Source organism: Geospiza fortis, unplaced genomic scaffold, assembly GCF_000277835.1.
Source record: "Geospiza fortis unplaced genomic scaffold, GeoFor_1.0 scaffold677, whole genome shotgun sequence".
Taxonomy (NCBI): Eukaryota; Metazoa; Chordata; class Aves; order Passeriformes; family Thraupidae; genus Geospiza; species Geospiza fortis.
Window position 1 is genome coordinate 467,121 of NW_005054585.1, and position 15,956 is coordinate 483,076.

Here is a 15,956-nt window from a genome sequence, read left to right on the forward strand (position 1 = left end):
TCTCTGGCATTTGATTTTTGCTGAGGAATGAGTTTGATATTTTACATAATTGGATCAGGCCATCTTGTTCTGATGTGGTAGAACCGACATTTTGAGATTTCTTTTTAAATTTTGTGGCTGATTGAAACTGAGCTCTCCAACAGGATATGTTAACTAATTGATGCTTCAGTGAAATCCTCTAACTCCAGAATTGCTATCTATCATTTACCATTCTGTGAAAATTGGATAATGGTTTCACCCTTAATGCAGTGGAAATGCACTTGTTTTTTTTATATTTTATCTTGTGCTTTGAATTGATTTCAATTAATTGTTGATGGTGAGGTTACTTATTGGTGAACTATTCACTATGTAAGTTGCATTATTGTTATTGATAGAATAACCTGCATGGGTGAGGTTTTTTTTCTATTTTTTAACAGAATTGCTACAAATCTGACCTGGAATGGCTGCGGGGCGTTGGCTGGGTCCCAATTGGTTCTTTGGAAGTTGAGAAAGCCAAGAGAGCAGGGGAGATCCTGAGTGACAAAATTTACCGCCAGCATCCGGACACCATCAAGTTCACCAGTGTCACGGATTCCCTGGAGATGGTGTTGGCCAAGCAGAATGCAGACACCATGAACAAGGTGAGTCCTGATCCCTCTGGGTGATGCATCAGAGGTGTCTGCCTCAGCTCTGCAGGCAGGACTGGCAATGATCTGAGCACAAGTAATACTCATTGGTTTATTCCTTCTCCCTAATCAATGTGCTGTTTTTTAAGTGTTGTTACACTTCCACAAGTCAATCCTCCTTTTTTTAATACTATCTCTTCCTAATTTCTTAACTGATTATCCCTGTTACATTTCCTATATTTTCATTTGGTGTGGTCTATGTTTTCCCTGATTATTGAAATATTAACCTGGTTTGGAATACCCTACCAATCTCTTCCTGTTTTCTTTTCTAGCGTTTGTACACCGAAGCTTGGAACAAAGACAAGACCTCGATTCATGTCATGCCTGACACCCCAGAAATTCTGCTGGCCAAACAGAACCGGGTGAACTACAGTGAGGTGAGTGCAGCTGAAATCTGAGACAATTAACCTGTGCTTCTGACAAGTATGCTTTTGTCATCCCTGACTTTTAGGTAATATTAAAATATTACCAGGTTGTTTTTTTTCACAAATGGTCTGTTCCCATGCTGAAATCAGAGTTGTTCCAGAAATTGAACTCCTGGATATCTAATTGGGCTATTGAAATATATTATCCCCATAAATTAGAAATAATTTCTACGGCAATGTATGGAAATAACTAGTTTTGCTTTGCCTTCTCTAAATGATTCCCATTTTCCAAGGATCTACAGTAAAATTACAAGGTCCTTGAAATCTGCAGTTTTTTATTTTCTCGTGAATGTAGAGCTGGGTTGAAGATGTTTAAGTTGCCTGAAAATCAACAATATTGTTTAGGGACTTGAGTACTCTGATGTGCTTAACTGAAATGCTATTTTGTTTTTGAAACTAGATTGTGATTTTTTTTTCTCACAGAAAATGTACAAACTGGCCTTGGAGGAGTCAAAGAAGAAGGGCTATGATTTGCGTTTTGATGCCATTCCCATTCAGTCTGCCAAAGCCTCCAGGGAGATTGCCAGTGAGGTGAGCAGGCTTTGTTCTCATTTCTCTATGCATCTGGTAATGGAAAATAATCATAAGGTTTGCTACTTCATACTTCATAGAATAGATAATATAGAAATATATTTTCATAGTGATTCTTTTTAATGATTCCACTACATTGCCTTTAGTGCATGGAAGAAAGAGGGAGCCAGTATTTTTATTATGAGGAATATATCACTGTAATAATTAAATATAATAATGTGAAGACTATTAATATGCCCCCAGCAATACTTCTGTTGATGTCCATGGATATTCAAGCAGCATGATCAAAAAGGTGTATGAACCAATGGAAGAGTTTGTTAGGTAAATTTCTGATTCAAACAATATTTCTCTGCAAATGTCATAATGAAATTCAAGATGTCTGAGCATAAAATCAGGGATAAAGTATGCAATGACTGTGATAGCATGTGCTTCTGGTAAGGCAACATCACTTAGAGATGAAGGATAACAGATTTTTCTGCTCCTTGTTTACTCACAAGTTGGATATTTCAACTTTGTATACAGAGAAAATCATATGGCGTTAATCAAGGAGTTTTATAAAAAATTGTTAAGTAAGTTAATATTTACAATTTAATCTTAATAGTAAAAGAATGTGAAGTATCAGACTTGTTAGAATGTGACATTAAACATTTAGTGAATTAAAAGCATTTTATATAAAAAGTCTTAGGTAATTATATCTAATAAAAAAGCTTCTTACATGAAAATCAATCCTAGAGTAGAAAGACTTATAAAATATTTTTATCTTTACAAACTAATGAGTATGTTAAACTGTTAGAACTATTCATTAATTTTTCAACACACCAAGTAACTTTAAATCTCTTCTGTTTCAGTACAAGTACAAGGAAGGATATCGGAAGCAGCTGGGCCACCACATTGGGGCCAGGAACATTGAGGATGACCCCAAGATGATGTGGTCGATGCACGTGGCCAAGATCCAGAGTGACAGGGAGTACAAGAAGGACTTTGAGAAGTCCAAAACCCACTTCAGCAGCCCTGTGGACAGCAGCCCCGTGGACATGCTGGGAATTGTGTTGGCCAAGAAGTGCCAGCAGCTGGTGAGCGACACTGACTACCGGCACTACCTGCACCAGTGGATCTGCCTGCCCGACCAGAATGATGTGATCCATGCCAAGCAAGCTTATGAGCTCCAGAGTGATGTGAGTTCTCTGGCATTTGATTTTTGCTGAGGAATGAGTTTGATATTTTCAATAATTGGATCAGACCATCTTGTTCTGATATGGTAGAACCAACATTTTGAGATTTCTTTTTAAGTTTCACAGTTAACTGATGCTCAGATCTCCTAGAGGTTATACTAACTAACTGATATTTAAATGAAAACCTGTAATACCAGGATTTGGACTATCTATCATTTACCAATCTGTGAAAGCTGGAAAATGGTTTCACCCTTAATGTAGGTGAAATGCTGTTATTTTTTCCACAATTTTCTTCACAGCTTTGAATTTGTTTGAATGAAGAGCTGTTATGAAGGTGTTTTCCCTTTGGAAAGATGCACTGTGTAACATATATTATGATGATTATTTTATTAAAATAAGTTGTGTAATTTTGTTTATTGTAACAGAATTGCTACAAATCTGACCTGGAATGGCTGCGGGGCGTTGGCTGGGTCCCAATTGGTTCTTTGGAAGTTGAGAAAGCCAAGAGAGCAGGGGAGATCCTGAGTGACAAAATTTACCGCCAGCATCCGGACACCATCAAGTTCACCAGTGTCACGGATTCCCTGGAGATGGTGTTGGCCAAGCAGAACGCAGACACCATGAACAAGGTGAGTCCTGATCCCTCTGGGTGACACATCAGAGGTGTCTGCCTCAGCTCTGCAGGCAGGACTGGCAATGATCTGACCACAAGCAATGCTGTAGTTCAAGCATGATGCATTTTCAGTCATTGTGCTCTTATTATTTCACTCAAAACTATAAGGTTGGCTCATGGAAGACTAAAATTTGTGTAATATTCTGCATTTTACATTTAAATATTTTCCTTGGTGTGTGTGTGCATTGGGCACTAATAATTCTTTGCTTTATTCATTACTATGAAGCAATGCAGCAGTTTCCTTAATGTTTTTAAACTCCCTCATATAAATTCTCCTTTTGTTGATGTTACTTTTACCAGATTAACACATAACTGTATATCCCTGCTCTATTTTGTAGTGTCATAATATGGTTTGGGTTAGAAGGGACATTAAAGATCATTTTGTTCCAACCTCCTGCCATGGGAAGGGACAATTTCCCCTAGACCAAGTTCCTATCATTTTAATTAATGTGTTTTCCATGTTTATTGAGATATTAACATGGTTTGGAATGTCCTATACATCTCTTCCTGTTTTTTAGCGTTTGTACACTGAAGCGTGGAACAAAGACAAGACCTCGATTCATGTCATGCCTGACACCCCAGAAATCCTGCTGGCCAAACAGAACCGCGTGAACTACAGTGAGGTGAGTGCAACTGGACAGCTGAGACAGTTAAGGGTTTCTCATAAGTACACTTTTCGTCACCTTTGATTTTTCATTAATGGTAAAATATTGTCAAGTTGTTTATTTTCATACATGGCCAGTTCCAGTGCTGAAATCAGAGTTGTTCTTCCACAAAAATATATTTTCTTTTAAAATATATTATCCCCCATAAATGAGAAATCATTTCTACAGCAAGTTGTGGAAATAGGCAGTTTAGCTTTTTAAATGTTCCCATCTTTGCCTTTCCTAAATGATTTCCATTTTCCAAACATCTACAATAAAATTACAAGGTCTTTGAAATCTGGGTTTTTTTTCTTTTCTACAGAACAGTATTTAAATTGTCTGAAGATGAACAATATTGTTTAGGAACTTAATTTGTTTTACTGCACGGTTATGCTGAACTGAAATGCAATTTTAAATTTTGTTTTCTGAAACTAAGATGTGACTCTTTCTCACAGAAAATGTACAAACTGGCCTTGGAGGAGTCAAAGAAGAAGGGCTATGATTTGCGTTTTGATGCCATTCCCATTCAGTCTGCCAAAGCCTCCAGGGAGATTGCCAGTGAGGTGAGCAGGCTTTGTTCTCATTTCTCTATGCATCTGGTAATGGAAAATAATCAGAATCTTTGTTCACTTGTTTGCCAATGTCACATTTCACAAAATAGATAACATAGAAATCTGTTTTCATAGTGATCCTATCACATGCCTTAAGTGCACAAAAAAAAAAATGGATAGCCAGTAATTTTTGTATGAGGTATGTACCACAATAATGAATAAATATAATAACATGAACATTATTTATATGCTTCCCATTGATATCCATGAATGTTCAAGAAGAATGAACAAAAAGATGTAGGAGTCTCTGCTGGGGTGTGTCGAGATAATTTCTGATTCAAAATAGGAAGTTCTTTAAAATCTGTCCCCAAAAGAGATATGTAAGTAAATAAATTCTAAAAGTTTAAATGCTTATCTTTTCTGGAGGAAAGAAATAATTCTGTTTCAATGTCACATTGAAACCCAAAACACAAAACCAGGAAAAAATCTCTGCAATGACTGGGACAAGTTTTGTTTCAAGGATTAGGCAATATCACTAAGAGACAGAGGATAACAGAATTTGTGCTCTTTGTTTTTCTACCAAGAAATCTATTTAAATGCTTTGTCTTAGAAAAGGATTAAATATATGAATATATATATGTATTTTTCTTCATGCAGTACAAGTACAAGGAAGGATATCGGAAGCAGCTGGGCCACCACATTGGGGCCAGGAACATTGAGGATGACCCCAAGATGATGTGGTCAATGCATGTGGCCAAGATCCAGAGTGACAGGGAGTACAAGAAGGACTTTGAGAAGTCCAAGACAAGGTTCAGCATTGTGTTGGCCAAGAAGTGCCAGCAGCTGGTGAGCGACGCTGACTACCGGCACTACCTGCACCAGTGGATCTGCCTGCCCGACCAGAATGATGTGATCCATGCCAAGCAAGCTTATGAGCTCCAGAGTGATGTGAGCAAATCCTTAAATTTGTAATGCAGCATTTCTGTAACACAGTAATTCTGTAATACAGAATTAAGTCTTGCACAATCTAATTTTTAAAATACGGGTAATAAGCCTCTAGTCGCTTGTATCAGACTTGTTGAAATGTTTTCATTCTTTCAATTCTTTCTTCAAATTTATGTTTAATCCTATTTTTCCAGTCCTTAATCTGAGGTATAATGTGTGTGTTACTCTGATACTAGCATTGTGCTCCAATATCTCTTTTATTTCTCTTATTTAATAATTATTTTACTTAATCTTCAAAAACAACAATTGTTTTCAGAACCATATCCTCAGAAACATACCCAGTTGTTCATATTGTATGTGCTTGTTTATGTTAATTTTAATATTTGATCACCCTTCCCATATATAACAACATTTCAAATTTTTTCAGGCTGTTTACAAATCAGACCTGGAATGGCTGAGAGGCATTGGATGGGTTCCTATTGGTTCCTTGGAGGTTGAGAAAGCCAAGAAAGCTGGAGAAATCCTCAGTGACAGGAAGTATCGGCAGCCTGCAGACAAAATCAAATTTACCAGCGTGACCGATTCCTTGGCCATGGTCTTAGCCAGGCAAAATGCTGAGACCATGAACAAGGTGAGGGTGGTACTGCCAGTTAATAGAACTTGTTCATGAGGTGAAAAATTCAAAATACAAAGTAAAACCAAAAACTTGTGGATTTAAGAGAAAATTAATGTCCAAATTCAGCCATTGTACAGGAGAGCTCTTCTCGCTGGGCTCAGTGTGAAGTGAGCAGCTGGCAAAAATCTACAGACAAAAGTCCCTTAAATCATAGATTTTTCCAAGAGTAATACTTCTTGGATGAACAAGTGGTGAGGAAATACCTGAAGTTCTCTGGATGTGAAACTTGTGCAACATATCTCAGATCTGGAGGGTGAAAGTCGCTAAGTACCTCCTCCTTTATAACAAACATAATCCAACAACTTATAAAGAATAATTAATACACTTTTCCTCCTATGGCTGTTTCTTCACAATCCAAAATCTATCAATTGCTGCACCAGCTTAAGCTGAGAAAAAATGAGGAGGAACAAAGTTTTCCTTCTTGAACTGTTCAGAGAGAAACATTGCTAAGTCAGAGTAGTAGAGCTTACTGGAGTTACCCCTAGCAGTTTGTAAAATAATTGTAATTGTAAAATAATTTTATATAAAGAACCGTTTGTAAAGGGCTGTTTTCCTCTCTTGCAGCGCTTGTACACGGAAGCCTGGGATGCAGACAAGAAGTCCATCCATGTCATGCCTGACACACCAGACATTCTATTAGCAAAGGCCAATGCAGCCAACGTTAGCAAAGTAAGGACATTTCAACATTTACTGAACTAGTGGAAATTCAGAGTTAACTCAGAATTTCTTTAATCATAAAGATGTTCTGAATCATGCATTCATGGAAAATTTGAGAGACAGTTATGAAATGTAGAAATCCCATATTTCAGAATATTTAATAATTAATATAAGCCATTTTCTGTCTTCTCTTGTGTAGAAACTTTATGTACAAGCCTGGGAAGAGGCCAAAAAGAAGGGTTATGACATGAGAGCTGATGCAATTCCAATCAAAACTGCAAAAGCATCAAGAGATATTGCGAGTGACGTATGTTATTCCTTTACATTTATTTTCAGTTCCCTTAAAAACAAGAATGTGTATTTTTGTGATCAGTAGCAAGAGGAAATGATGGGACCTTCATCCCAGATTCACTTCTTTTTGTATTTCCAGTACAAGTACAAAGAAACCCACGAGAAGCAGAAAGGCCACTACATCGGGTGCCCCAGTGCCAAGGATGACCCCAAGCTGGCGCAGGCCGCGCGCGCCATGGCCCTGCAGAATGACCGCCTCTACAAGAAGGGCTACAACGATTCCAAGACCCAGATCCACATCCCTGTGGATGCCCTGTCAGTGCAGGCAGCCAAGGAGTGCCAGAACTTGGTCAGTGACATTGACTACAGGCAGTACTTGCACCAGTGGACCTGCCTTCCTGACCAGAACGATGTGATCCATGCACGGCAGGCCTACGACCTGCAGAGCGACGTGAGTGACAATCACTGTAGGAAAGATTTAAGGCAGCTGTGTGAGGCTCTGTTTGTTAGTGACTGACAAATATACTTTCAAATGCATGTTCATGGGCCTGTGGTCTGTCCTGGTATGTTTATTTTATCCTTTCTGAAGGATTTCAGCCTGGGTGCCAGAAATATGTGTGGCAGTTCATAAGGAAGCCATGTTTTCTTGGTCTGCTCTAGAATGCTTGCTTTCAGACTCCTTGCAGGTCATGCCCCTGATTTGAATGCAGTGTCTTGAAAGTATCATTGTTTCTGTGCAAATCAGGGGTGCTGTGTCTACAAAGGACCTGATGCAACAGAGCATCACTGGCTGCTTGTTGTGTAAAGAGTATGAGAATAAGTTGGGGAAAGGCTTATAAAAAACCTTCTTCCACTTAGAGTTAGAGCTGCAGAATCCCAAAATTGTTTGGGTTGGAAAAGACCATCTTATTCCACCCCCCTGCCATGGGCAAGGGACACCTTCCACTAGACCTGGTTGTTCAGAGCCTCATCCAGACTGGTCTTGAACATCTCCAGAAACTGGGAACCCACCAGCTCTCTGGGCTAAGAGTTACCTCTGCAATGCCAGTAACCCTTGGTTTGTTTGTAGAACGTGTACAAGTCTGACCTGGAATGGCTGAGAGGCATTGGCTGGCTGACAGAAGGGTCTGTGGATGTGGTCAAAGTCAAGAAGGCCCAGGAGATCCTCAACGACCGCCTGTACCGCACGCGGCCAGAGCAGCTGAAGTTCACCAGCATCGCCGACTCCCCAGACGTTGTCCTGGCCAAGACCAACGCCATGCAGCTCAGTGATGTAAGCTCCCTTTTCACATTTCATTTCTTTCTGGTGGAGGGTAGAATTTCTATGGTGGGAATGATGAAGTTTTGCAAATTGGAATTACTGAAGAATTCCTCCTGGTGTTTTTTTTCTCTCCATACTGAATTGCCATTGTTCTTCCTTTCTCCTCAGCGTCTGTATCGTGAGGCCTGGGATAAAGACAAGACCCAGATTTCCCTCCCTTCAGACACTCCTGTCATGCTGCAGTCCAAAGTCAATGCTCTCAACATCAGCAATGTAAGAGAATAACATGATATATTAGTGAAGCGTTAGAAAGTGAAGGCTGGCAATTGTTCTTCCAGTTTTTGCTGTAAATAGTGGTGCACAAACTCACCTTCTAATGTGCTTGTAAACAGGAAATTGTATCCAGAGGCTTTCTATCACCTCTCAGCCTATCAACAGTTTGTGTGTTCATGAACAAACTCGCAAGCTCAGTGTGCAATTCCACACAACTTCTGCTCCCTTTGGCAAAACTTGCCAAATACATTCCGTGGAGGAATTGGAGTCTGCAGACATAGTGGCCTGTCTTCAGGAATATTTTTGCTGCCTCTTTGAGTTCTAATCTTGCACCTACTTTAAGTCATGAGTTTTCTGTTGAGACACTTGCCAGGATCATTACTGTAACTCTGCCAGTTACCAGAAGCAAACAGGACTCCCAAGCTGGTCATTCCCAGCAAGCAGGTTTTTAGAGAAGGCAATTCACTATGTTTAACAAAAGTGATTAATTTTCTTTACAGAAACATTATCAGAAAGCCTGGGATGAGGTCAAGGCAAAAGGCTACGACCTAAGAGCAGATGCCATTCCTATCAAACAAGCCAAGGCCTCCAGAGACATTGCCAGTGAGGTACAGCCTTCTCTTCGTGCGCTGCTTGTGTCTCAGCAGAACTGAGTGGAGCTCAGGCTGGCAGCCTGAGCCTGGTGGCTGTGTCCAGGTGAGCAACACACCTTCTGTTCTCTCTGCTTTTCCAGTACAAGTACAAAGAAACCCACGAGAAGCAGAAAGGCCACTACATCGGGTGCCCCAGTGCCAAGGATGACCCCAAGCTGGCGCAGGCCGCGCGCGCCATGGCCCTGCAGAATGACCGCCTCTACAAGAAGGGCTACAACGATTCCAAGACCCAGATCCACATCCCTGTGGATGCCCTGTCAGTGCAGGCAGCCAAGGAGTGCCAGAACTTGGTCAGTGACATTGACTACAGGCAATACCTGCACCAGTGGACCTGCCTTCCTGACCAGAATGACGTGATTCACGCACGGCAGGCCTACGACCTCCAGAGCGACGTGAGTACCCACAGAGATGTGTAGTTTTATTATTCAATAGATTATAGCCTTGTTCTGATTGTTCAATGCTATACAGCCACAACAGATTTATGTTGAGACTGTTTTCTTCAATTTTTTGTTACTGCTGTTATGTACTCTTTTGCACCCTTAAAAAGCATTGGTTTTATCTCTGAATATTGTAGAACTTTAGTTCATAATGTGTTACATAATGCTTTTGGACAGATCTGATTTGGAGAGGCTGAAGGATTTGTCTTTCTTGCTTTGGTGGGACTTAGGAGTAAGAGCTGTTTGCTGTCTTGGAATCAAGTGGCTTTTGTTACTTCTGTTTGCTTTAGCAAGCTTGGAAATTTCTTTAATTGGAAGAAAACTCTGTGAGGTAGCCAGTGAGAGGTTTTAGTGGCTGAATGCAAAGCAGGATCAGTGCAGCTGATTTCCTGACTTGGCTTTGGTGCTTATCAGTTCCTCTTCCACTGTTTCAATTACAAGCTTTGGAGATGAGGTTCCTGTTCCTTGCTGTTTGTCAGTTTTCCTGGTAGGCAGCTTGGGGTTTTGTTAGGACTTGTAAATTGTTGAAATTGCTAGAGGAATAACTGTTTTGGGGGAGACAGGAAGAGTCTTCTAAGCTTTTAATATTCATCATCATTAACTGTAGGTCCTTTCAGTTGTTTCTCCTTACAAGGTTTAGAATGTGTTGTTTAAGAGCTGAACTACTTAAAAACTTGTGGCCAGTTTTAATTTTACTTATGACACTGAACATCTCCCGTCTACAAAAAGGATTCATCTGACTGTAGCTAGGTTTATAAAACATAATCTGCTTTGCATAGCTTAAGATTATTAAGACAATAATTTTAAACCATGTTTTTGTTTTCTGGCCATCTCACCCAGGCTGTGTACAGGTCAGACCTAGAGTGGCTCCGTGGAATTGGGTGGTTGCCCAACGACTCTCCAGAAATTAAGAGGGTGAAGAATGCCCAGGATCTCCTGAGTGACAACGTGTATCGGACCCCCATTGACAGCGTGAAGTACACCAGTGTTGTGGATTCCCCAGATGTTGTTCTGGCCAAAACCAATGCTGAACAGATCAGTGCTGTACGTTCCGACCTCCTCAAAGCCTCTTCCACACTAGAAACTACAGCTAAAGAGAATTCTCACTGCTAAAACGTAAAACTGATCAGTGGTGTTTTAAGTTTAATGCTTTTCCAAACATTTTACTCTTTAGAGATGATAGTTCAGGAGAAATTTATGGGATTTTATGTTATTGATAAGTGAAATTCCATAATTCTGATGATATTATTAAATGACTGTTTTAACAGCAAAAATATAAAGAAGCCTGGGAAAAGGACAAGACTATGATCCACATCATGCCAGACACCCCTGAAATCAACCTAGCCAAGGCTAATGCTGTTAATTACAGCCAGGTATGTTTATCATTCTGTTTTCTCTAAAATAGTATGTGGATTATATCATTCTATGATGTTGAATTTCTGTGAATCTCATTGAAGTCTGTCCTCATACAGGACTTGTGACATTCTCTTCCCTCTACTGAATATCCTTAAAGTATTCAGCCATTTTAAAACAAATATTTGCATTCAGCTATTTAAAAATTATTAATATCATGCCCCACTGAGGGAATATTTTATTGAAATGGATGAGAATCCAAGACACATAAATATTTTTTACGCTTTTACAAACACCCTTCTGTGCTATCTATGTTGTATAACTGGTGTTGCATGTTTCAGAGGCAGCTGCATTTATCGTGTGGAGCAGGAGTACTGCTCAAAAATTTCATGGTGTTTCAGCAAATAAATGGCTGGAGACTCTGTTTCTGTAGTGACAAATGCCAGAGCATTCAGCATGTGTGAGATGTTTTATCTGTCTCTTCAGAAACAATATAAAGGAGCTTGGGATGAGCTGAAGATGAGCTATGATTTGAGAGCAGATGCAATTCCAATCAAGACAGCCAAGGCTTCTAGAGAGATTGCCAGTGATGTAAGTGCCAAAAGAGGCATCTCCCATGCTCTAAGAGCTCTTTCTAGCTGTTACTGATGGTGACCTCTGCTCTTCCCCCAGTACAAATACAAGCTGGAGCACGAGAAGCAGAAAGGACACTATGTGGGAGTGCCGAATGCAAAGGGAGATTCCAAAATCCAGTTTGCCCTGGATGTGGCCAAAGTTCAGAGCGAACGAGAGTACAAGAAGCACTTTGCCAAGCAGAAGACCCAGTGCCACCTGCCAGTGGACATGATGTCCATCGTGTCAGCCAAGCACGGGCAGGCCCTGGTGAGCGACGCCGACTACCGGCACTACCTGCACCAGTGGATCTGCCTCCCTGACCAGAACGATGTCATTCATGCCAGGCAAGCCTACGACCTCCAGAGCGATGTAAGTTCACCTGGAAACACCCCCTAATTTAATCCTGTATTGCCTCTTCTCATCCTGCTTCAGCTCTAACAGGTGTTAATCTGTTCCTGAATTCAGGGAGATCACCTTGCTCTTTGTTAGAGTTGCTAAGTCTAGGCCCCTTATAAATGGTTGAAGTGCCATAAATTCAGATGTAGTGCTCATATTGGAATTACTGCTCCCCTTTTAACTACTGGATTAAATTCTGTTATTTATGAATCTTGCTGGATTGTCCAGGGAAGTGTAGCTAAGAGCATGGACCCTCTTTTGTTTTCCCAGGCTGTTTATAAAGCTGATTTGGAATGGCTGCGGGGAATCGGATGGTTGCCAAATGATTCCCTTGGAGTCAAGCATGTCAAATATGCCGGAGATCTCCTGAGTGAGGTAACGAAATGTTTTTCAATATTAAATTTTCTTCAGGGATATTTGTCACTTAAAGTATTCTAAGTGGTTTAAACAATTAGGATTTTTTTTCAAATGAAAAATACAACTGCAGTATTTCACAACATTCATTGTGTACTCTTTCTTGTACAGAGGAAGTACCGCACTAAAGCTGAAACTCTCCCATTCACTCCCGTGGCTGACAGAGTTGATTATGTCACAGCAAAGAATAGCACTGAAATCCTCAGTGATGTAAGTTTGCTCTCAGCGTCTGGGCTACATTTGACTTCTGTGATTCTGTATTTAATGTGCTTTGTCTACTAGCCTTGCCAATTCAGGGGTTGATTTGCTATTTTGCGTGTAAATTATGGTGTTTTGCCAGTTCCATGGGGGTGTTACAAGACAGTCATTTCTTTCTGTGTCCTAGATTAAATACCACAAAGAATGGAATGAGGCCAAGACAAATTATACTCTCACAGATACACCACAGCTGGACATGGCCCGAGAGGCAGCCAGAATTCTAAATCAGGTGCGTGGTCTCTCCTTGACAGCTTCTACTCACATTTTTTTGGTATTTAAAAAACCTACCTTACTGATAACAATTTGAAGGAAGGATTTGTTATCCTTATGCCTCTAAATAAATAACACACATACAGTAATTATCACTGTAGTAGTGTTGAATTCCTCATCATTTTTATTTCCCACAGAATTTGTACAAGGAAAGCTGGGAGAAAGAAAAGGCCACTGGTTACCTCCTGCCTCCTGACACGGTGCAGATCTCTCATGCCAAGCACTCGAGTGATGTCCAAAGTGAGGTAATGATTCTTCTCACTTGGAAGCCTGAAATGTTAAAGGCCTTGAAAATTCCCAAACAGACTTAAAAAGCATTCCATCTGGGGTAACATCCAGACTTTTCATGGCCTATGAATTCCACGATGTCCTTCAAATAATTCAGCTATCTTTGTGATTATGGGGTTTGGAGGTATTAGTGCTGAAGGTCAGATTCCTTCCACATTCCCTCTCTCCAGAAATAGTCCTTTCAAAATCAACTGAGCTGGACTTCCATATTTTGTAAGTTTTAAATAAAAAAATGTGTATAATTTGAAGTGATACTATGATTATAACATATATGGCTCTAACTTCACTTCTTGGCATATCAAAACCTCTAGGCCAGTACACACTTTTCATTTTTAACATTTACATAATGGATCTTGAAATTATTACATGACTCTTACTTGGAATAAACATTTTGTCAAAACAGTTTGATGTAAATACTGTAAATAAGCATCCACTCTTCAGACGATCTCAAATAATTTGTTGCCAAAATGAGACTAAATAAGCTCGTTAGAAAACATTTTCTAGCAAGTCTTTCCTCTTGTGTTAACAATATCTTTTACTGAAAATGGGGAGTATATTAGACTAGAAAATGCTATATTTTGAACAGGAAGGCTTATACAAGGTAATATTATTGTTTGTGACCAGATTTTTATCTGGTGCTACACTGAAAACCTGAGGCTGCATTTGACAACTCCCTGTCTTTTGTGCTCTTTGTGTTGACAAAGCTGAAGCTGTTCCCAGGTTAAAACCAGAGTGGGTACAGCCAGTGCTGATTTTCTCTGTAATTCTCCCTTCTCCCACCAGCTGAAATACAAAGCTGAGTATGTCAAGCAGAGAGGTCACTACGTGGGAGTTGCCAAGATGAGGGATGACCCCAAACTGGTGTGGTACGAGCACGCGGGCGAGATCCAGAACGACAGGCTCTACAAATCAGACTACAACAAAACCAAGTCCAAAATCCACATACCTTCAGATGCCATGGCAGTTGTGGCAGCAAAGGAGGGCCAGAACTTGGTCAGTGACGTTGACTATCGCCAGTACCTGCACCAGTGGACCTGCCTTCCTGACCAGAATGACGTGATCCACGCACGGCAGGCCTACGACCTGCAGAGTGATGTGAGTGATGTTGCAGCCCTACGAGGTCTTTCCCACAGTACATCATCCATTCTGAGCTCAGTAATTTCTGTCCTTTTGCATTGTTTTTCTGGTTTAGAACATCTACAAATCTGATTTGGAGTGGCTCCGTGGCATTGGTTGGATCCCTCTCGATTCAGTGGAGCATAAGAAGGTTAAGAATGCACAAGAACTGATAAACAAGGTAAGAGAAAATATTTCAGCAGTTCCACAACTGGCACTTCTTTCTCATGCAGTGTTTAAGACATTATTTTGCCTCGTTGCAGAGAGCATACACAAAAGAAGCCCTGGATAACTTTGCCAAATACACCAGTGTGGTTGACACTCCTGAGATCACTTTGGCAAAGATGAACTCTGTCAATCAGAGTGATGTATGTACCTTTTTTTTTAAATAAAAATTCATATAGAAGAATTAGGAGATGATTTAATTGCTTTTGCTAATTATACTAGTTTTAGCCTTATATATTTGTGTGTGCACCTCATTAGTAACAGGCTTGCCTGGGGTGAACAAGTTTAGTAAGAAGTGATGCGAAAGAACAACACAATACTGCTGTTCCAAATAATTTAGCATTTTGCTGTAGAAGAATATGGCATGTCCCTGACTTAGAGTTTGCATAGATTTTTCTAACAGAAAACTGACTCCTGTTCTTGATGAACAGTTCATGGAATTCCTGGTGTTGCTAAACTGTATTTGCTGAGCAGTATCTGAATTTTTCATTAATATAATGTGTATTTTGAGGTGACACAGTAACATTTGCCTGTGTATTACCATGGTTGGAATGTCCTACACAGCATTATGACACAAGAGAAAATTAATGTCTACTACTAATAGATAGACTAATGGGAATAATGTATTTCTCCTGTGGAATTACCACTGTGTTTGATTTCTTTTGTAGCTAAAATACAAAGAAACATTTAACCAGGAGAAAGGCCAGTACATCGGGTCTGATGATACTCCTGCTCTGCACCACGCCAAAGACATGGCCTTGCTCCACAGTGAGGTGAGATCCCATAAATACCAGCCTTTAAAATGTGGGGTGGACTCGAGGAACTGTTCTACTCTCAGTAGTGGCACTTGGGAGGTTATTTAAATGCTTTTTTCTTCAGCTTTCCTGTTTGGATCATCCTGGAATCAGGATGATTCCTTTCTTTATTGAAGTGATCTCAAAGGACAGCTGTGTGGTGCTTGGAAGTCAAAATAGTGTGACAAAACCAAATATAATTCCATCCAATAATATCTTTGGAGATTACTGATAAATTTTACATTTACTTTTTTTATAATAAATGAAAACTGTAGATTATTTACATAATTAAGCAGTTACTTTTTAGTAGTCTCACTGATTTTAATGAGAAACCTCTATTTTTTAAAGATATAAGTGATTACTCATTCATATG

At 39.9% G+C, this 15,956-nt stretch overlaps 1 protein-coding gene across 1 annotated transcript in view; it reads left to right on the forward strand.

The window, feature by feature from the left end:
* NEB (nebulin) overlaps positions 1–15,956 on the forward strand; it is a 98,186-nt gene that overhangs the window by 33,805 nt on the left and 48,425 nt on the right. The window contains exons 54-82 of the mRNA XM_031064397.1: positions 59–77; positions 417–620; positions 938–1,042; positions 1,514–1,621; positions 2,470–2,796; positions 3,219–3,422; positions 3,985–4,089; positions 4,566–4,673; positions 5,319–5,609; positions 6,034–6,237; positions 6,847–6,951; positions 7,139–7,246; positions 7,370–7,681; positions 8,300–8,503; positions 8,660–8,764; positions 9,265–9,372; positions 9,498–9,809; positions 10,695–10,898; positions 11,123–11,227; positions 11,694–11,798; positions 11,880–12,191; positions 12,489–12,593; positions 12,744–12,842; positions 13,018–13,119; positions 13,298–13,405; positions 14,232–14,543; positions 14,641–14,745; positions 14,828–14,932; positions 15,458–15,562. Coding sequence (XP_030920257.1) covers positions 59–77; positions 417–620; positions 938–1,042; positions 1,514–1,621; positions 2,470–2,796; positions 3,219–3,422; positions 3,985–4,089; positions 4,566–4,673; positions 5,319–5,609; positions 6,034–6,237; positions 6,847–6,951; positions 7,139–7,246; positions 7,370–7,681; positions 8,300–8,503; positions 8,660–8,764; positions 9,265–9,372; positions 9,498–9,809; positions 10,695–10,898; positions 11,123–11,227; positions 11,694–11,798; positions 11,880–12,191; positions 12,489–12,593; positions 12,744–12,842; positions 13,018–13,119; positions 13,298–13,405; positions 14,232–14,543; positions 14,641–14,745; positions 14,828–14,932; positions 15,458–15,562 — 4,696 coding nt within the window. The remainder of the gene's footprint in view (positions 1–58; positions 78–416; positions 621–937; positions 1,043–1,513; positions 1,622–2,469; positions 2,797–3,218; positions 3,423–3,984; positions 4,090–4,565; positions 4,674–5,318; positions 5,610–6,033; positions 6,238–6,846; positions 6,952–7,138; positions 7,247–7,369; positions 7,682–8,299; positions 8,504–8,659; positions 8,765–9,264; positions 9,373–9,497; positions 9,810–10,694; positions 10,899–11,122; positions 11,228–11,693; positions 11,799–11,879; positions 12,192–12,488; positions 12,594–12,743; positions 12,843–13,017; positions 13,120–13,297; positions 13,406–14,231; positions 14,544–14,640; positions 14,746–14,827; positions 14,933–15,457; positions 15,563–15,956) is intronic.